The sequence below is a fragment of the Suricata suricatta genome, chromosome 3 (assembly GCF_006229205.1).
Source record: "Suricata suricatta isolate VVHF042 chromosome 3, meerkat_22Aug2017_6uvM2_HiC, whole genome shotgun sequence".
Taxonomy (NCBI): domain Eukaryota; kingdom Metazoa; phylum Chordata; class Mammalia; order Carnivora; family Herpestidae; genus Suricata; species Suricata suricatta.
This window is the reverse complement of record NC_043702.1, coordinates 132,310,918-132,332,916: the sequence shown is the minus strand read 5'-3', so window position 1 is coordinate 132,332,916 and position 21,999 is coordinate 132,310,918. Positions and strand designations below refer to the sequence as shown.

General features: G+C 39.8%; 3 protein-coding genes across 7 annotated transcripts in view; 1 reads left to right on the top strand and 2 right to left on the bottom strand.

Moving 5' to 3' along the window:
• Positions 1–375: 375 nt before the first annotated feature.
• Positions 376–9,340, bottom strand: ARPC5 (actin related protein 2/3 complex subunit 5). Of its 2 annotated transcripts, none has more exons than XM_029935219.1 (4): positions 8,969–9,340; positions 6,578–6,648; positions 4,384–4,560; positions 376–1,749 (listed from the first exon to the last, which is right to left on the bottom strand). In XM_029935219.1, exons 1-4 carry the CDS (start codon positions 9,084–9,086, stop codon positions 1,687–1,689), a joined length of 429 nt encoding a protein of 142 aa, XP_029791079.1. In that variant the 5' UTR covers positions 9,087–9,340; the 3' UTR covers positions 376–1,686. The 2 variants fall into 2 exon arrangements, with proteins under 2 accessions (XP_029791079.1, XP_029791078.1); XM_029935218.1 differs by having other exon boundaries at positions 6,578–6,650; positions 8,993–9,333.
• Positions 9,341–9,563: 223 nt separating this feature from the next.
• RGL1 (ral guanine nucleotide dissociation stimulator like 1) overlaps positions 9,564–21,999 on the top strand; it is a 241,101-nt gene continuing 228,665 nt past the window's right edge. For all 4 annotated transcript variants that reach the window (XM_029935212.1, XM_029935209.1, XM_029935215.1 and 1 more), the window contains exon 1: positions 9,564–10,002. The gene's annotated coding sequence lies outside the window, so the exon portion shown is untranslated. The remainder of the gene's footprint in view (positions 10,003–21,999) is intronic.
• APOBEC4 (apolipoprotein B mRNA editing enzyme catalytic polypeptide like 4) lies at positions 19,261–21,578 on the bottom strand. Its single transcript, XM_029935216.1, has one exon. The coding sequence runs from the start codon at positions 21,546–21,548 to the stop codon at positions 20,442–20,444; it is 1,107 nt and encodes a 368-aa protein (XP_029791076.1). The 5' UTR covers positions 21,549–21,578; the 3' UTR covers positions 19,261–20,441.

Below are 21,999 nucleotides of genomic sequence, written 5' to 3'. Positions count from 1 at the left end.
CCCTCCTGTTGAGTTTCTAGAGCTTTAAAGCAGGCATCTACTCAGGAGCACCAGTGTGAGAAAGGGTTTGGAAGCTGGGAATAAATGAGTGCAGCACACTCTGCTTTAGGTCTTTGGGCAGATACTTGAGGTGATCAGAGGGCATCCAGAGGGGCAGCCAGAGAGTGTGAAATCACTCCAAAGGCTCCGTGGGCTCTGACATCATTAATGACCCTCTCCTCTTCTCCACTACTTTGTATTTGAATAACGTAGTTTTAGAAACCTTCTGTACCACATTACTTCTTGTCAAGAGCACAACAACCTACTGGTAAAACAGGCAATCTTCCCTTACAATTAATCACACATTCATAGGTATTAAAATAGGAGATAGAAAAATAAATTATTCAACACTGACATTTTATTTTCTGAACTTTATCATTTTTACAAAACAAAAAGCAGGTATCAAAAACAGCAAAGAGGTTACAGAATTTCCCCACCAGTTTTCACGTAAGACAGTGATTATGAAACTGGTGCCCAATGTAAATACGCAACACAGGCTGACTTCCCTCTTGCTCATATGCATTCAGGTGGTTTGTTTTGGAGTTACTGAATAAGAACTTTTTATAAGCACCGGTCATTTTTGAGAACCCATTTGGTTTGTCCAACAAGTAAACACTTTGTGCTGTGCGGCATTTTCCTTTTTTAAGAACCACTGAGCTAAAATACATAAAGTTTATTTTTCTGGATCTGAACCAAAGCTTTTAAGATCCAATTTACCCTGAAGAATACTGAAGACAGTTATAGGGCATATCAAATACTAGTTATATACCTCATAATGTCTAAGGCAGCTATTATAGTTCTAAAGAAAACAGCGTTTCATTCAGAGGCTGCCCAGAGTTTGAACTTAAAGTTTTCACGTCTTTTGTGATTTCGAATAGTTTCCCCAAATAGGGTCATATTATTAGAACAAAGTTTTATGCTCAGGCCAAACAGGCTCTGGCTTTTCATAGATACATTTTTGTAGAGCAAGACTTCTTGCTCTGGACCCTGGAGACCACAGAGAAATCGAGAGGCCATGATTACTGGGTGCAGAGAGGAAGAGGCTAGGTAAGCTCACGTGATCTGGAGGTAAGCGGACAAAGCTGGAACTCGGTAGTGCTGTTCACCCACCACCTGTTCCGGAAACACATTTTGCTTAAATAAGGGAATTATGGTCCAGTTTTGCAACGTTAATAGCTGCCAGTTTCTCAAACATATTTTTTGTAAAGATCATTTCCTGGCTAGCAATGAGTTAGGAAACTGGCCTCAAATTCGGATCAAATTTCTTGCTATTAGTGAAAAACAAAACACCTCAATAAAACAAAAATGCAAAACAAAACAAAAAAAACCCCACCAGCCAATAGGGGTTAAAATTGCACAATTAAACTTGAAGGCAAATCATACTATATACAGACAGGTATACACATCACTGGAATAGTTTTGAGAGCGTGAAAACACTCCTGTTGAAACTTTTCCTCTACATTATCCCAATTTTCATGAAAGGAAAATTGATATGTAATTTCCTTCTTTACAGATATGAAAAAGGAAGCAAGAAGGCAAAGCTGAGAGAAACAGATGCTACCCCCAAGGGCAGCGGTGGCATTTGGTTGTTTTGGTCTTTGTACCAGCAACTCCCACACCCACAGGAGGGACCCAGACCCTGCTGGGCTACACGGTTTTCCTTGCAGTCAGCACTCGAACAATGGACCCCACTCCTCCGGCAGCAAGTGCCTAAAAACAAACCAACATGCAGATGTTGACAGAATCATAAAGCGTCAGTCCTCATACCAAGTAGAACATTTTTCTTAAAGAAGGAATGTGTGTAGTTCCCAATTTTGAATTCTTTAATTTTCACAAACATTTCTCGAACACCTGTCCCGCCCCAGGCACTGTTCTAGACACTGGGGATACAGTCCCTGCCCTTATGTACCCACGTGTTAGTGAGACACTAGTTTACATTCTAATATGTTGTGTTCAGGTGACAGTATGTCCTTAAAGGTTTACGGCATGTTCTCGCCTAAAACAGGTGCTCAAGTGTAAATTTAGGATATTCATTTTATTCTCTTCGTAGCAGGGGCAGGAAGAAATCCAAACTGAGATCAACTGTTCTAAGGACCTAAGTTTCTTTAGATTAGATTAGCCCGTCTGTCACATTCTTTTTATTCTCCCAAGCTAAGAATACATTATTTAACAGCTAAGAACTCAGGAACTTTAATTCTAACTTTACCTTAAAAAACCAGAAGTCATGATTAAGTATCAGGAATCTGAAGCTCTGGTTTACTTACTGAATACTTTAGTGTACTGGGTAGTATGCTAGATGCTGGGGATACAGCATCTTCTGGTCTACTGGGAAGAGACAGACATGTAGAGATCATGTTACTATAATGTAAGGTATGAAATGGCAGAAGGGGGCGCTGGGGTGCAAGGCGGCACTGAGAGAGAAAATCATGAGCAAAGGTACCTAGGTGTGGACAGTACGGGGTGCTCTGGGAAAGCATACTACCGTGCTCGCTGCTGGAGCACAGGGGCAAGAACATGAAAAGCGGTGGCTGGACTGGGAACTCGGGCTGTATCCCACAGGTGACTGACCGGGTACATCCGGGTTTTAGAGAAGGCCCTCTGGCGACAAGGTGGAGCAGAGATTTGAAGGAGGGGACACTGGAGGGTGGAGGCCTGTTTAGGAAGCTACAACAGCCTGGGAGAGACGCTGTGAAGAGATGCAGGAGAGGTGTATCTGAGTAGATGATGGGAGAAGTGTTTAGGAGACAGACTGGCAAAAACCAGTGAGTGATGTTAGGAAGGAATGACAAGCTAACATGTGTCTCAGTTTCCCCATCCACCAAAAGGGGAATAGTAGCAAGCTCTCCCTCCTCGTATTTTTATGAGGATTAAATGAGTTAATCTTTACAAGGCGCTTGGAATACAGTAAGTGCTCCATCAAGGTCTACTGGGATCCTGCGACTAGCCAGGAACTAGGCTGCTTATGATTTTAAGCTGGTTCTTCACCTCTACAGTGAAGATGATCAAAACGTTTATATACCTCACAGCGTTGTTGTAAGGACTGAATGAAACAGAAACGAATGGTACAGTGGCTGGGAAACGAACGTGTTCCTGAAGAAGATGACCATATATGTTATCCTCCAAGTGGTACACTGGGGAGTGAAAGGGAACTATTCGTAACGATGTTGGGAAAACAGGCATAAACTGGGCAGAGGGGAGGTATGGTTACTGTGTTCGTAAATGTTAGCTCTCTTTATTTGATAGTGCCTGAGTGTCAAGTGACTCGACCAAGACTAATTCGCAAGTTTTACTACCTGTTCTAATTTCCGAGTGTCCTTTCACTCAGATACACAGACAACAGCTTCTGAAAAATAAAGTGCTGGCAACTGTAAGATGTGAGAGAATATACCCCTTTCCTGTGGTTGGTTCTATTTAAATGTCACATTTTTACATTTATATTAATATTACCTAAGTGTTGGGTGTTAAAAATGACCATACCAACTTGTAAGCTAAAGCTAAAAATTCCCCTTACCTACTTTTTTTTTTAAATGTACAGTGTACCAGCACCTTACGCTGCAGAATCAAATGCATAAAAACAGAAAAAACACAGGAATTCTTCATTCCACCTTCGATTTTTCTTTAAATCGTGTAACATATATAACATACTTTGCTACTTTAACCATCTAGTAGTGTAAAATTCAGTGGCATTCATTACATTCCCAGGATCCTACAGTCCCCACCCCTTGTCTATCTCCAATACTTCTTCATCACCCTCAAAAGAACTGCTGTTCCCATTAAGCAGTCACTCCATTCTCCCTTCTCCCCAGTCCCTGTAATCTCTTATCTATTTTCTGTCTCTCTGAATTTGCCTAGTCTAGATATTTGACGTGAAAGGAATCATACATTTGTCTTTTCGTACCTGGATTACTTCACCTTGCATAAAGTTTCGAAGTTCATTAGTGCTGTGTCATGTATCATAATTTCCTTTATTTGGTTGTCCAATGAACAAAATGTAGTATGTGCATAAAATGGATTATCTGTTCATCTGCCCATGGGCACTTGGGTTGTTCCTACCTTTTGGCCACAGTCAATGAATTCTTGATTTTATTTTAAAATTTTTGATTTAGTTCAAAGTTCAAGATTATGTTAAATGAACAACAGTCATCACTGAATAAATATGTTTTGCAAATCAGAATCTCTTAAGACCATGGCAATAAGCATAAATCTACCTTTCACTTTCATGCATTTATTTGTAAAGACAAAGAGGTAAAACCAACAAGTCCAAGTAATCATCCAGATGAGCAGAGCTGTCATTGTTACTCTTATAAAGGAGCCAGTCAGAGAGATGTAGAATTCATAGCTCACCTTTTCATGCCATTGTAATAACACAGCACTGCTGTTGTCAGAGGGGCTCTCGAAGCCTTTATAAATATACTTCATTAGAAGATCCACACCATTCTTGTCCAGCGACTGAACTGCCTTTTCAATATCATTAGCTTTAAAAGAGATGAGCACCTTCAAGACGATGCTGCCTGCTCGGTCCTGAGGAAGAGTAAAGAACAGAACGTTTAGACATGTGCGCGTAGAGTGGTTGTTCTAGAAAGGCCACACGGAGAAGGTGACATTTAAGACCTGAAGGACATGAAAGAAGAGTCCTTGGGGGTATCTGAGAAAAGTATTTAGGACAGAGGAAAGAACTGCTGTTAGTGTGCATTCCAAGTGTTGAGGGAATGGTATGACCCATGGCAGCCAGAGTGACATGGTGGAACAGGAGGACAGGTCAGAGGGGTGGTGGGAGGCAGGCTGTGTCAGCCCTGCAGGCCACCATGAGGACTTCGGCTTTCATTAAGAGAAATGAGAAGGTGTTGTAAGTGATATAATCTGCCTTGTATTTTAAGAGGATCACTTTGGCCACCATGTTGAGAATAAGCGGAGGTGGGATTGGTCGGGGGCAGGGGACAAGGCAGAAGGAGGGAGGCGAGTTTGGAAATTATTGAAATAATATAGGCTGGTTTGGGCGAATATGACAGCAGTGGGGGGAGGGGCAGATCCTTGATTTATCTGAAAGTGCACTGAGAGGATTTGCTTACAAATAGATGTGATAAGTTGCCAATTTTATTAAACCCACATTTCAGTTTTACTCCTTAAACTCAGAAAAAGGCCTGAGGACAAAGAAAATGAATTGCAGTGCTACCTTGAACCATCCTTAAAAAGCAATACGCTTTTCAGAAAACTTACATTTTAGGTTTCATATCTACAGTCAAGATATAAGATACAGTGATCTTCATTTATAATTTTTTTCTTTCATAAAAGGCTGCTCCAACAGCAAAGTTATTTTTTTACCCATGAAGCCAAGCAAAGAGAACACTTAATTTATCCTTCCAACAATTCACTTCTATTCAAGAAAGAGATCTCTTTGGCATTCCTACTGCTCAGGGTTTTACAGAATATGTTTCTACCACTGTTTTGTTTTCAGTTTAAAGACTATGCAATTACCCAATTTAGAAAAATATTCTTACAATTCTCCACTCACAAACTGTGATAAAAACTCAGCCACAAAAAAGTAGAAGGTGGTAAAATTGAAATTTCAACAAAGCTCCTCACAATTTAAAAAAGCCAAAGAACTGTTCCCTCTTGTTGTTGCCTAGATAATTATTATGCATTTGCCCAAATTGTTACTAGTATTCAATATAAAGAGATCCTTAGGACTCCTACAGACAATAGGTTCAGAGCCCTAGGCTTCATTTTAAACAATAAGTAAATGTTCTTAAGAATCACTGAAAGACTGCGGCCAGGAATATAAGTCAGGTTTTGCTGAAGGGCAGTTTGGCAATACCACTTGTACCATAAGTCTTAAAAATGTGCATTCTAAAACTCAGCAATTCACTTCCAGGAATTTAGTCAAAGGAAACAAGAATTTATGCAAAATTGTTCATTTCAGTACTGCTGACAAGAAAAAAAAAGGTCAGTGATCTAAATATACGCCAAAAGATTAGTTATGTATGTAAACTGCAGCATATCTATATGCAGCCCTTAAAAAGATGCTTATAGAAATAAACTTATTGCCAAGGTAAGATATTCATGTACATTGCAAAAAAAAAAGCCAGTTATAAATCTGCATTTTTATTTAAAAAATACTACTAGAAAAGCTCTATAAATATATAGCAACACCAAAAATTAATAACCAATTATCTCTGGGAAGTAGGATGATGATGATTACTAGTTTTCTATAAACATTTAACTCCTGTATAATTTAGAAAAATGTTTAAAAAGCAACCACGTAGGATCTCTTTACTTTGTAAGAGTTTTATTCTTCAAGCCTTTGCTCAGATTCAACCTGAGTGACCTCCATGAAACACATCAAAATGCTGATTATCATAGCTCAGTATCAGAGTACTAATTTTTCATATGTGAATTTTTACCTGTCAAACTACCTTGTAAGCTCTTCTATGTAAAAGACAGCAAATAGTCAAAATATTTGTTGATTTCATGTCACTTCCAGGATTTTGCTAAGAAAGCTAAGATATCAGCAGAGATCACCGTGTTGTCCGTGACTCACCTTCACCGCCTGACTCTTGGTGTTGATGGGGGGATTTTTCAGAGCTGCCTGCAGGGCCGCGGTCATGTTTCCTGTGATGGAGGTTAAGGGCACAGCAGCAGAGGACAGGCCTCAGGAAAGCATTGGTTCTTAAGATTTGGCTTTTACATAGAAAAATTACCACGGTCACTACGACATTCAATATCGGAAAACTCCGTACGTTGGTCTCAAGGATGTCAACCGAAGGTATAATACTGAAAACACTAGAGAAAGTAATAAAGCAAAGACCAGTTCTTGCGTGGCTCTAATTATCACTCTGATAGCCTTTCATTTTCCAGTAAGGCACATATGCAAACATCATCCAAAGTTATATTTTAAAAAAACCTACATCCTGATGATTCTAATATATATATATGTGAATTATCAGGTCCCAAAATGAAACACCTGTCTTCAACCAAAATGTCTTTTTATGTGATCTAACTGGAAAAATAAAGACCAAACTTTTGCTAGACTTATATTCTGTATGAACTGAAATGCTGGTAGAAAATGCTGGTAATTTTTCTAGCAACCGAAGCGATATACATTAGGAATCTCTCAATATTGAAAAAGGCATCACAATAGATCTCCTAATTTAATGACCTTTAGGCAGCAGCTTAATTTTTCTGTTTTGGATATTTTCTATTTCATAAAGGTTATTAAAACTATCTTATGTCATACCTATTAAATTTAGTCTTTGGAAACACCAGTGAGTTAGCAAGTACCAGGCACGGAAGGCCAATCAGACCGTCAGAAAACACAATCATTCCCCTAAAAGGAAAACCACAGAGTTCACGTCTTCCTCTATCTGTAGTGCCTGACCAAAGCCTGTCTCTTTTGGTTGTAACAAGAGAAGAAGAGACAATTATCTTTTTATTTTATACAAAGCAGATCCATTATATGGACACAGCAGTACCAGTTAAGAGTTACCACACATCGACTTAAAGTTCGTTTCACAAAACATCATTTATCCACCACAAAGAATGTTTTCAGACAGAATAATAGTCATTGCTTATGTTCTAGGCCGTGGGGGTGGGGGGGAGGGAGGGAGGTCTGACAAAAAACAAAAAACAAACCAAAACCAAAAACACAAGCCTTAAGGTTGGTGGTAAGCTGTTATTTTCAAGGCTTAACGAACTTCTAGAAAAAGCATGCATTTTGCAAGATTGGCTTATTTTTAAGACCCAAAACATTTAAGTATTTAAATAATGCAAAATAGCAACAGCTGACTGTGAAGATTGTGGAAATCAAAGAAACATCTGTATGTTGATAAATGTTTAATGCCTTATTTTAGGTGCCTTTAAGACTAGACATAGTTACAACCAAATATTTTCACTCATATTTACCCATTATACTTTAATAGGACATTGATGAGGAAAGGGTTTAAAAAGTCTTATCTTATGAATACAGAATAATTAGAAATGAATGAATTCAGTAGCTGAGAATCTCTAAAACTAAAGCTTTAGCTGTTGCACCATTCACATTTTTCTAAAACATATCTGGTGGAAATGCTCACTCAAGTTATGAATATTTAAATATGCAAAAACAAAAACCAGGAACTGACAGCCACATATCAACTGATATGGAACCGATGTCAGGATTACAAAAACGATTCCGCTTCGTACAAATGACTCATCGTCTATTTTATTCATCATCTATTTATTCACTGGGGTTTATTTTAAGTATTTCTAGGGGTTCTCCACAGAGAAGCCCTGTCCTCCTATTGTCCCTTGCTTAGTAGCAGGTAAAAGGCTGCAAGCTTCCTTCTCGGGAGTTGGTTGTTTTGGACTCACTCCCTCTCCCCCAGTTAACAAATTCTTTACCTTGCAATCTATATATTGCCAAACTCCTTTCTTTAAAAAAAAAAAAGCCCACGGACTAAAAGGACAGAGGGCCTCAAATTTGCAGATCGCCCATCCCTGCCGACTAGGAATAAACTCTCCTAAGGCTGCCGAAACCAAACCACCGCAACAGAAGCAGTCTGCTCGTCCCAATCAGAAATTTCTGGAGCCAATGTGGCTCCGGCACGCAGCGTCCCGGGGAGGACAACTCAGGCGCCCCCCGAGGGCCACAGAGCAGCACCAGCTGCCTTCCCCCGCGCCGCGAGGGCGCGGCCACCCCGCCACTTCCCGGAGGCAGAAACTCCGGCCACAACCTGAGGAATCGGGGCGGGGAAGGCGCGCCGAGAAGGGCAAGTTTTCCAGCGGGACCCTAGGGGCCCGGGGCGACTCGGTTAGAAATGGGAGCGTCCCCAGCCCTCTCAGAGTGGGGGGCCCAAAGAGACAGGTGAGCTCCGCCCCCGTGCCCCGGGAGCGGCCCCGGCTTCGCAGACCCTGCTGGCGGCGGGGTCCGGGGAGAGGGGTGCGGTCGGGGTACGGAGGTCGGCAAACGCAAGGATATTGCCGCAGGCAGGAGTCCACCTCGCCTTCGTCGGGCCCGGCCTGCCCGTCGCCCCCGTCTTCCTCGTCCACGAACTTGTTCTCGTCGTACTCATCCACGTCCACCTTCCGGAACCGGGCCGACGACACCGTGTTCTTCGACATTCCCGATCCGGACCGGTGGCCAAAGCCTCTTCTTGGTGCTGCCTCTACCTCGGTAAGCGTAGCCCACCCACCAGGAACCCGCAGCCTGGCGCCTTCACTTCCCTCTTCCGCTCTGGGGCGTCGCCTGCAGCCGGGGCTCGGGCGCTTCTGGGCCTGCGCGCTGGCGGCGCTCCTTCCTCCTCAGCTTCATGCTTTCCTCTAGCCTCCTACGCCGCCCCCACTCTTCCCGGGGGAGCGCGCGCGAGGGAGGGAGCGCGCTGGATGCAGTGCGCAAGCGCGGGCTCTCCGCAGGAAAGGGGCGGGGCTGGGTGAAGAAGGCGGGGGCGGGAGGGGGCGGAGCAGAAGGGAGGGCCGAAAACGGTGCCGCGGGCAGAGCTAAGAGGTGATTGGTCTTCCGGGGGGGGGGGGGGCCTCACGTGATCCCTAGGGAGTTTCCATAGCAACGCTTCTCTGCGGTCCAGCCTGAGGGGTCTTAGGTTGGCGGCTATGGGCACTGGGGGCGGGTGGCTTTTGCTGCCGCCGCCGCTGCTAGCGACCCGTCGTCGGAGTCCTGCGTGAGGTCCGGCTGGCCCGGACTCGCCTGTGGGGTGGGATGGACTGGTTGCCGGACCAAGTCCCCTGCAGTTCGCAGGAGTATGGGGCGGAGTGATGCACGCTCCGGAGCCCAGCTTCGTTCTAGTTGTCAGAGACATCACTTCGGACCGTGCTCTGCCGGTGGCTGCGTTCCGGAGCCGGGAGCCCCTTTCCCGGGGTTGGAACTACGCTGCGCGGCCAGCGGGAGGTCCCCAAGGACGGAGTCGAAAGGTCATATCTTATCTGTCAGTGTTGTGTGCAGCATCCCGACCGCACCTGCAGAGCCGGAACTAGGTATTATATCCATTGCGAGGGAGGGGGATGTTTTGGGGAGGGCTTGGGGTGACAAACTGGGTGAACCTGTGGAATTTGGGGTAGGGTCAGTCACTAACATCTTAAAATAAGTGGTTGTTGGGAGCAAGAATGCTAGAAAAGGATAGGGGCAAGTTATGCTCTCCGATGTTGAGGGGAAACAAGATGTGTTAGGATTAATAGAAACCAGACCTTTAAGATACATATTTGTGATTTAAGATTTATATGATCCTGCTAGGCCAGCTTTTTAATTACATTTGAGATCCTCATTTCTGAGAGCAAAGCTCTAGGAGGTAAAGGCACTAAAACTAAGGAAATGGTAGTTGTGGTGTGTGTATAACACTGAAGTACAAATATTTGCAGAATAAAATTATTTTGGACATTTAGCTGGACACTTCTCAGATAGCTTTATATTTTCCTGACATCCTGTCAGATCTAGTTCAATTCCATCTGTAGCAGAAAGCTGGCTGCTGCCCTGTTAATACCCCAATCTTTGGTTTCCTGTGCTGTATTGAAAAGAGCACTGGACTTAGAATCAGATAACCCTGGCTCAAGTCTTGACTTCCACTCATAATCTATTTGATTGAGGCTGCCACTCAAAATTTTGAATTTCAGTTTCCTTGTCGTTAAAGTGGAGCTAATAATGTGTACTTCACAAGATTGTTCTGAGGATTAAATACAGGAAAGTGTTTTGAACCTCTAAAATTCTACATAAATGTAAAATGCATGTTACCTGTACCATTGATTTTGGCACTAGTCTTATGAATTACTTAATGATATTTCATATTTTATCTTACTCCTGGAAAAGAGCAAAAGATGCTGGACGGAAAAGTCTTGGCTTATATTTATTTTGTATCTTCCTTTACATCTGATAATGCTAAGCATGCAGAAGGTACTCAATACATTTGGAAACTCAATTATTTATTAATGAATGAATTAAATGTGAAAGGCAGTAGTTTGAAAGTCATCACACTGAGCATAATGAAGCAGTAAGAGGAGGAAGAGGGATCTCAAAATCAGACGTTTGTTGGACAGATACGCATATATATATATGGATATCTATATCTACATCAACATGTATGCCTATGTATATATGTGGATATATATATATAAAGAGAGAGACAGAGACAGAGAGAGACAAAGAGAGTTCACAGGAATGGAATGCATCCTTTCCTCTTGGGAGGAAGAAGCAATATGGCATTTTTCTCTTCCCAATTAAATCACCCTCCTAGAAAATATATATCATTTAGGTGATAGAAGTGACATTTCTTTAAATTAACATTCAAGTTATGAGCAAGCACACTGATAAAAACTCCCCCACGGACTGTTTTAAGAGAGTAAAGGAAAATTTTCTACCTGTTGGTACTATTTATTTTACAAAGTCACATATCAAAGTATAAGACCATTACTATGGTAAGTGGCATTATATAACTTAGAATAAAGATTTGTTTTAATATTTCATCCTTAGTTTCCATCTTTTGCTAACTTTATTAAGAGCCAAACAGTATACCTGCTTTGATGTTAAAGATGATTATACTTTTTGTTCTTCTAAATCAAGATTTTTCTTTGAAGAGAAAATGAAACATTAGAAGTGCTATTGAGAGCAAACAGAAACAAGAATTTAAGAGTTAATTTATCCCCTCTCTTACATTTCTCTTCTTTGTATTAGGACTTATTTAGGAAATGTCTTTAATCTCTTATTTTAGAACTGGAAAAGAATCCTGGTGTAGAAATCAACTCAAGGGAATAATGAAAGGAATTTAAAGAATCGAGTTGGTCAAGGATATAAGTGATTTGATTACTCAGAATTGTGTTCTGTATGTTGAATGTGTTAAATATAATGAATTCTGAACTGTATATTGCATAATACATTTGAGTTATAATAATATCCAGAAAGTCCTTTTCCAGTGCAATGTTTTTTACTGTCTCATAATAAGTACTTAGAACATAGTAGGCATACAGCACATTTTTATACAATGAATTAATAATCTAACAATTTTGCCATCATATTTAGAGATCAAGTATTTCTTTTTTCTTCCTGAAGTTATTTATTTTGAGAGAGAGGAGAGAGAGAGAGAGAGAGAGAGAGAGAGCGAGCGCATGTGAGTTGGGGATGGGCAGAGGGAGAGGGAAAGAGAGAGAATCCCAAGGAGGAGAGCCCATGACTTGAGCCAAAATCAGGAGTTAGATGCTTAACTGACTGAACCACCTGGGTGCCCCAAGAGATTGAGTTTTTCCTAATGGACGCATTCATTTCCTCCCTGCCCCAGTCAGCTAACCATTAAATCTCTAAACCTTTAGGGAAATATGTGTGTGGGTATGTGTGAAGGAACCTGTGCTTAATTATCTTTTAATTACATAATACACATTATTCAACTTTCTTGCAAATGATAATTTTTAATGTTAATCATAGTGTTTAATTCACTTTAGATAAAGTTATTCTTTATATTTTAATTTTACAAGTAAGTATTGATCCCTGAAATAAAGGTTTGAAGACATCATATTTATTGGGCCCATAACCTGGTTTGGTTCAATACTAAAGTAAGACTAAATTTGAATTTTCTCAAGATTAATGCTGCATAATACTATGTAGCTCCTTCTTATTTTTTGTGATAGTGCAAAGAATGAAGGATCTTTTTAATTAGAAAAGATTTTGATAAAACTATCTTAGAACACATCCTTTTTTCCCAAATATTTTAAGCTGAGTATTCTACCTACCATGTGATTCTTTCCTCCAACCTTGCCACTAAGTACTTAACAAACCAAGACATTGTATCTTACAGCAATGAAATGGAAGTGAGGCCAGTGTTAATCAAATATATATATATATATATATATAAAATACATGTTTGATATATTTGATTTGACATATATATATGTCATATATTGTATATATGTGTATATATATAATAAATAAGTAAATTTCAGTTCTGGTAATGATGTAATACTACTGTTCTCTAGCAACATAATTAATACAATATATAAAGATTTTTTAGCATGTTACCTACGCTATAGTATGGTCTAATGGTTGTACATAATATTCATATGATGTGGTTCTGTGTTGAAACCACCAGACTCTCAAACTTGGAATGTTTGCTTTCTATTTATTTAAAAAAATTTAATGTTTATTTATTTCTGAGAGAGAGATAGAGTGAGAGTAGGGAAGGGGTAGAGAGAGAGGGAGGCACAGAATCTGAAGTAGGCTCCAGGCTCTGAGCTGTCAGCACAGAGCCTGATGTAGGGCTCAGATCCCACAAACTGTGAGATTATGACCTGGGCTGAAGTTGGACACTTAGCTGACTGACCCACCCAGGCACCCTGTGATTTATTTTAGCTTTACATAACTTTATGATTACATACTCAGGTAGAGTAGATAGGATGAACCATATTATAATAGGACCTTTATTTGTTTATATATTAGTACTTCTTTTTATTGTTTATTTTGAGAGAGAGAGAGCAAGAGAGCATGTGAGTAGGAGTGGGAGAGAGAGAGAGAGAGAGAGAGAGAGAGAGAATCCTAAGCAGGCTCCACACTGTCAGTGCAGAGCCTGATATGGGGCTTGATCCCACAAACCTGTGAGATAATGACCTGAGCTGAAATCAAGAGTCGGATGCTTAACTAATTGAGCCACCCAGTGCCCCAGCACTAATATATATTAGTACTTCTAAGATTAAAAAAATTTTTTTAATTTCTTTTTTTTTATGTTTTATTTATTTTTAAGAGACAGAGAGACTGAATGCAGGTAGGGGAGAGGCAGAGAGAGAGGGAGACACAGAATCCAAAGCAGGCTCCAGGCTCCAAGCTGTCAGCACAGAGCCTGACCTGGGGCTCATACTCATGAGCTGGAAGATCATGACCTAGGCTGAAGTTGGACACTTAACTGACTGAGCCACCCAGGCACCCCTAAGTTTAAAAAGTTTTAAAATCTGTATTCTTGTCTCAGGAAATATGTTTAGTGCTAAATGAAACAATAAACCTTGTTTGTTAAACATTATTTTGAATGGGACTCTTTATCTAATTTTTAGAAACCTGCTTATTGTAATATAATGAGAAGCTGTGGACTATAGATTTTAAAATTTATTTATTCTATATTCTTTCTCATTACTATTGTATATTCTTTCCCATTACTGGGCTTTCTTATTAATGCTAATAGTTGTTTTAATTAAGGTTACATTTCTTGTCATACCATACAATCATAATATTTAAGATATTTGATAATTTATTTTCTTTTCTAATATTTATATCACATTTATTTCTTTTTCTTATTTGATTCATTAGCTGGACTCTCAAAAACAATGTTGAAAAATTGGGTGATAGTAGGCATCTCTTCTTTGTTTCTATTTTAATGGAAATGGTATTGGTATTTTACCAGTTTTTATTTCCTATTTTTTTATGATATTTAGGAATGACTGCTCAAATGATCAAATGCTTTTTTTGAGAGATATAATGAGAAAACCATATTATTTTATATCTTTTAATTTATAAATGTACTGAATTACATTTATATATATTATTGCACTGAACTATTTCCACATTTCTAGAATAAATTCTGATTACTATTTTAATTATTTGCTAGATTTGATTAGTTTATAATTTATATACATGATTTCAGATTCAGTATGTATAAGTGATATTGGTTAATAGTATTTCTTTGTGCTATGTCTATTTAATTTTTCTTTTCTTTCCTTTTTTTTTTTTTTTGGAGAGAGAGTGCAGGTGCGTGCACAGACAGGGAAGGGACAGTGGGGAGGCACAGAATCTTAAGCAAGTTCCAGGCTCTGAGCTGCCAGTGCAGTTCTGAAGTGGGGCTTGAACCCACGAACTGTGAGATCATGCCCTGAGCTGAAGTGGCAGGCTTAACTGACTGAGCCACGCAGGTGTCCCATATTTTTATTTCTTATAGAAAATAGAATTTATAGTTTTTCTATTTTAAATATTTATTTTTGAGAGAGAGTGGCTGTAAGCGGGGCAGGGACAGAGAGACAGAGGGACTGAGGATCGGAAGTGGGCTTTGTGCTGACAGCAGAGAGCCCAATATGGTGCTGGAACCCACAACTGTGAGATCATGACCTGAGCCAAAGTCAGACACGTAACCAACTGAACCACCCAGCCACCTCATAAAATTTATAGTTTTGATAAAATTTGAAAGATCCTATAATTCCTATTTTTCTACTGTGTATCCTCATTCTATTAAGACTTTATTAATAATAGAGACTGCTTGATGACTGTGTATTTTGTGTTAGACTTGTTAAACAGTCTATTTATTTACATTATTTAATCCTCAGAGTAGCTTTAGGGCCTAGAAATTAGTGTTTCCATTTTATGGATGAGGAAACTAAGGCTAAGAGAGGCTGTGGAACTCAGCCAATGATACTCAACTAGCAAGTCGCAGACTGGGATGGTAATTAGGCGGGTCACGTGACAAAGCTTGTGCCTTTAAGCACCACTCTCTGCTTTCAGGAAGTCTTTCTCATTATTTCCAACAACACTGCTTACCTTTGGGCTAAAAATAAGGATTTAACTCTCAGGGTCCAAATAAACCCACACATCACTTTTCAATAGCTTGAAATGAAGTATAAACTGTGAACTTAAAAGAATCTTGTTATTGTAATGATTTTTTAAACAGATATTTGTTTTTCTGATATTTCTGTGAGCTTTCCCCACCTTAGGTCAGTATTCTGAGGCTAGACATAGAGCCTGTTACCCAGTATTTAGTCTATCACAAAAGATGTCACTTTTTTTTTTTAGTGTATGAAGAGATGAGTAGGTGTCGATTAATAATTCCACTTAATTTTTAAAAAACTGTAGCAAAATATATGTAACATAAAATTTACTATCTTAACCATTTTAAGTGTACCTTTAAGCAGTATTAATTACATTCACATTATTGTACAACCATCACTGCTCTCCATATCCAGACCTTTTTTCTTTTTCTTTTTTATCTTGCAGAACTTAGACTCTGTACCCACTAAACAATAACTCCCCACTGTCTCCAACTCCTGATAAGGATCATTTTACTTTCTGTCTCAATAAATTTGACAGCTCTAGGTACCTCATATTAGTGGAGTCATGCAGTATATATTTTTTTGACTGGCTTACTTCACTTAGTTTGATTTCCTCAATTCGCAATTGTAACATGTCAGAATGTGATTCCTTTTTAAAGCTGAATAGCATTCCATTGTATGTATATTCCACGTTTTCTTTATCCATTCATCCTCTGATGGACACTCGGATTACTTATAGCTATTACGAATAATGTGCTACGAATATGGGTATACAAATATCTATTTGAGACCCTATTAAAAAAATTTTTTTAATGTTTTACTTATTTTTGAGAGAGTGCGAGCGAGCAGGGGCGGGGCGGAGAGAGGAGACAGAATCTAAAGCAGGCTCCAGGCTGGGAGCTGTCAGCACAGAGCCCTACACAGGGATTGAACTTGTGAACTGCAAGATTATGACCTGAGACGAAGTTGGATACTTAACTGTGAGCCACCCAGGTGCTTCTTTCGGTTTTTGGTTCTTTTGGTTATATTCTCAGAAGCAGAGCTGCTGGATCATCTAACTCTCTTTTTAATGTTTTAAGGCACCAATTCCACTTAATTAAATAGAGTGAGGAAGCAATGTTCCATTGCCTCAGGTCTCTGATTTGGTACATCCCTTAGAGTCAGGGACATCAAGGTAAGGTGGTCCAGGCCTTCTGTTTGGTATCAGACCGTGGGTGTAAGGCAGCAGGGGTTGGGGAGAGTTTAAAGCCAAAACTCTGGGATCCAGAGCTATTTAAGTTCTTTGGCCTAGCCCACCCAGCCTCCCTAGCACCCATAGTCTAAAGGATGCCTATTGATACAATAGTCTGAGCAGAACTATAGAAAGACTGCAGTGCTGGTAAAAATGGGTATTGATTTTTCCAGGCATTGTAGTGAGTCCATATTGTTACTATTTTGAGAGCCATTAAAGCATAGTGATTGAGAACGGGGGATTCTGGAGCTAGAGCTCCTGGGTTTGATATCAGCTCAGCCTTTACGCAGCTCTGTGTGCTGTGATTTCCTTATTTGAAAATAGGTATTATAATAATACCTACCTCATAGGATTATTGGGAGGATTAAATGAGTTAATATGTGTAACTGCTTAGAAAAGAGTGTGACATATAGTTCTCATTAAATGTTAGGTGCTATTAATATTATTTTTAATTAGTATAAGTTACCATGTAGCTTTCCTTAAAACCTTTGGAAATTAGATGAATAGTATGATATTCTTTGAGTTAAACTTTTTGGATTTCGTGCACTATGAATCAAAAAAGATATGTAACAGCAGTTTAAAGAGAGAGGATTTGCTCCCAGGTCAGCAGGATTAGGTTGTAGCTTGATAAAACATTAACATCTATAGAGAATGGATACTAGTCGTGACACGAGTTGGCTATAGAGGTTTATGTTGTCTCTTACAGTCTTGGCCCACTTAAACACTGCCCAGGGGTCAGGTGGTCTTGCGCCGACCCCTCCATTTCGGATGGGCTTCCTGGTAAGCAGAATCTGATAGCATTAAACATTTGGTTCGGATAATGAACTCCTCTAACCCACAAAGCAACCTTCTGATTATAATTTGGCTTCCCAGGTAGCTTCTCTGAATGGAGAGGCTGTATAGGCTAGACAACTTGAATTATCTGGTTGCATATCCAGTTGTCATTTTCACTGGAAATCAGTACATTAGCTTTCTGTTTTTACATGTCAGTCTCGGGAGCTTTATTAATCCAGGTCTGCCCTGCGTAATAGATTCATTCCTTCTGTATTGACTATGTAGGTAGTTGAGCTTACAAAACTGAGAGTCAAATCCTGCATCATGATAGATTCATAAAGGTAATGTTCCCCTCATCAGTTTCTTGGGATATACTCCCTGCCTCTTTTAGATCACCACACCACTCCCTGCTTTAATTTGTTGGCCTGTGTTTTTATTTCTAATTCAAAAATTTTTTTTAGTATTTATTTTTGAGAGAGACAGAGAACATAAGCAAAGGAGGTGCAGAGAGGAGGGGGGAGGGAGACTCAGAATCCGAAGTAGGCTCTAGGCTCTGAGCTGTCAGCACAGAACATTCCAACTCTTACTCTTCTCTAAATCCCTGAGCCAGCCTGGCATGATCAGGAACCCACTGTGTGGTGAGCAAAAAGTGTGATCACTGCATTGAGGAAGCTTACTCCATGGGAATATTGTTTTAGCACAAGTCATCTTAGAGCAGATAGAGCTGAAAGGAACCTTAAATATGAGCAAGTCCATAGCTCTTGTTTTATCAGTGGGGAAAGAGAGACTGCTTGCCTAGGGCCATATATCTTTATGCTCTCTTAACAGTCTCTTGTCTAAGGTTTGACTGTATGGCCAAGACTTGTGACTCGTCAGTAACATTCTTCCTACCACCCAACTTCTGTAACTAGTACAAAAATTTAACTGCCAAAAGGCACTTTTATTTCCTATAGTTTGGGCAACACTTCTCCCTTTGTTCAATGCCATTGAAATCTAGGTTCACATCTGAAATACAAATTCGTCACAGATTTCAGGCTGTGTTTTGAAGTGAATCCTTTGCAGCCTGATTGATGTTGTGTCTTTTCGACCACTTTGTAGATAGATTTTATGGCAACTACTTGGATCTACTTTACATATGTATGTACGTGAGTATGAAGCCTGTAAGGTGGGCAGGTCCTTCCCAACGGCTGTAAGGCATCATCAGCCGGCCTGGCAATAGGCTTCAGACCTGGTACCCATATCCCCCAGTTGCCCGTGTAGACAGAGATGCTGAATTTGTCACTTTGGGTCTTTTTTTTTTTTTAACTCGACATCCCCAATTGTAGACATATGATTTCATATTTCATGATCTAATAATAAACTTCAATAATATCTTTTAAAATAATAATTACTGTATACCCACAATGTAATTATATTATATTCCAATTGTTCTATACAAATTTTCATGTTAACATTAGAATATTCTTTAAAAAAATTTTAGTCATGTTTATTTTAATCATAATAGAAATTTATGTTCTAAATATTTTTTCTTTGCTTCCTTCTCCTCCTCTTTCTATGTGGAATATTATGTCCTTTAGGCTTTTTCTAATGGCAGAACTACCTTATTAGCTTAGCATTACTTTTTACATACATTAAGAAGAAATTCAGTAGCAATTTACAAATGGATATACATTTTTCTCATAATGCATCTTTATATATTTCTAAGAGGAAAATGAGGCACAAAATGTGAATTAATTAAATACAAAGTGCTTTAATGTACATACTCAGATGGTTCATCAAGGAGCACTTTCAAGAAGTGTGTTTTGAACAAGATTTAAGAGAAGGTATAGATATGCACTGGTGAAAAAGAAAGATTCAGATAAAAGGGAAGTAAAACAAACAAATTATGCATTGGGAACCTGTATCAGAAGAAGGGAGAATGGCTGATAATAACAAAGATGTCCACCGTAGGATGGTTAAGCAAGCTCTTGGCTGGCCTGGATAAGGAACGTTGGGAAGCAGTGATTGGTATCGTTACTGAGATGTAGATCCACAATCTTGCTACCCACATGTTGCCTGAATACTTGGCCAGATTCTAAGGGAAAACCAAAGAGAGAAGAGAGACAGTGCTTGACCTGTCAGAACTTACATTCTTGCTGATGAGACAACACAACTGAAGGTAGAGAAGGAGGCTTGACGGCCAGTAAGGGCAGCTTGGATTTTTTATGGTATGTGAAGGAAGGAGCCTTTGCATGTTCCCGTGTATCATCCTACTTCTGTCATCTGCTCAGGAGGGAGAGGTCTAAGCGAGGAAATATCACACTGAGCAGGTGATGAGGTTTCAAAAATCAATTTTTGTGGCTATATATAATTAATTAGTGAAAGGGCTTATTTTTTCCCCCACAGAAAACTCTTTTGAACCATTTTAGAAAAAAAAGTTGGGCTGCCTAAAGTCTTGTATCCATGATTAACAGTTAATGGAAAATCACTGCTTTGCTTATGCAGGCAGCACTTGATGTCAGTAACTTCAGGCTGTTTTCCAATTTTACAGTAATGTTTTATACTGAAACCAATTTAGGAAGCTCTTTAGTCCACAGGCTTTTTTTTTTTTTTTTTTTTTTTTTTTTGGTGGAAAGATGATGTGGGTAGACTAAAATAATGACATTTCCTTTTCCACACCAAAATATTAGTAAGGTACTAATGGCTCCATTTTAATACTGTCACTTTCAAAATAGATCAATTTACTTATGAAAATAAAAGTAGTGTAGCTTTATAATAGTTGAGCTGGTGAATAATTCAGGTTTTGCTTTTGGAGTATCAGTTTATCTCCAGTCTTGGATCAGACCTAAGAGAGAAAGTTTACAGAGTTTTGTTTGCTATCTAGTTAAGTCCGCTGGTCGTTGTTTGGCCTCATGTTGTAGAAATACAGATTTTATTTTTTTCCTTTCTTCTTTTTCTTCTTTTCATCTGCCTCTTTGGGACTTGCTAACTGCTCCATGATTTCCACTCCCTCCAGTGGCATTCCAATGGGGGGCCTTCTGAGGTCCTTGGTTTCCTGGAATGACATGTGAGGCATATTTAAGTGCCTTACGATGTTCCTGGGTTTATGTGGGTTTTGACCCACATGCATTGGTGGTAGGTCTCTGAAAGGCACCAGCACAAAAACGACCGGAACCCTGAAGTCTGGGGTCAGATTGGTTTGTGGTTGTCCATTAGCCACTTGAAAAGACTGTCCAGGAAAGACATTGTTTAAGGGGTAGCTGTCTAAGGCTGCCTGAGCTTTCATGATCTGATTCTCTTTTGTCTGGGGAAGAACATCCGTGAAGTATGGTCTCACTCCTGTTATGGCGTTGATTTCATATGCGTTGTGCCTGTCAGCCAGTGCTCTCCCAGTTAAAATGGGCTGGAAAACAGCTGATCCTGAGACACCACTGACAAAGCTGTTGAGGAGAGAATGCCACATTCCACCACTTATTGGGCTCAGAATGACCTGTGGCCATAAACTGGCCAGGCTTCTGAGAGCTTCACGGTTCCACCCTGAGGCAGGAAATTCAGGCTCAGTGTGATAGAGCTGAGAAAAGTAAATGCTCAGAGTAACATCTGGATACATTATTAAGAAACTGTACATTTTGCTGATGCAGCAGTGGTCTGCTTCATTACAAGGGGAGTTGCTGGAGTACAGAATGATGTGCTTGATGGCGTCATTGTTGCGCATGGCTGAGTCAAGATAGCCGTTCTTCTCAAAAAGCATTGATTCTGGATGGGTGTAATTCCCCGTGCAACTGCTGGCATGACCCTTCTGCATTAGGCTTCCAGAAGAAGTTTTTAGTTCATAAAATGTGAGGTGCTTTGTTTGAGGATATGCTGGCCCATAAGGGAATCCAAAAATCTGATAAAATTCTGTATAGGGAACCCTGGCTTCTTCACCTGTCCGAATGTGGTAAGGACAGTTAGAGCAGTCTAGAGAGAAGCTTAGCCAGTAATAAGGTTTTACTATGGTTCCATGATCTGCTAGATATTCTTCATATAAGGGCTCCATTGCTAGTTTTATTTTTTTCTAGCTGCAACCCTAAACAAGGAAGAGAAATTATATATAAAACCAGGGCAGGAAAAAATGAAAGAAGATTCATTAACTTATTGAGCCATATTTTTCTATAAAGGAGGTATAGTACAATAGCTACAATGTAAGGCTGAACCAAACAGACGCCATGACAGGCTTTGTTTCCCCTCTAAACTAGAAGGCCTAAGGTCAGTTGCTCAGGAACCATTAGGCGGTTTCCCGGGGCAAAAGGGACCACTTTGCGGTATCCAATCAGGAAAGCCCAACTACCTCTCCCCACATTCCTAAGGGTGAGACCTGCAGATGGGAACTTTAGATAGGACCCTGTGACCTAGTGTTAAAGTTAACCCCATAGTCACCAAACAAGACCCTGAACTCGCTCTGTAATTGGTTAATTTCAAAGATACCCTAAATGTTGTAATTGGGTCCC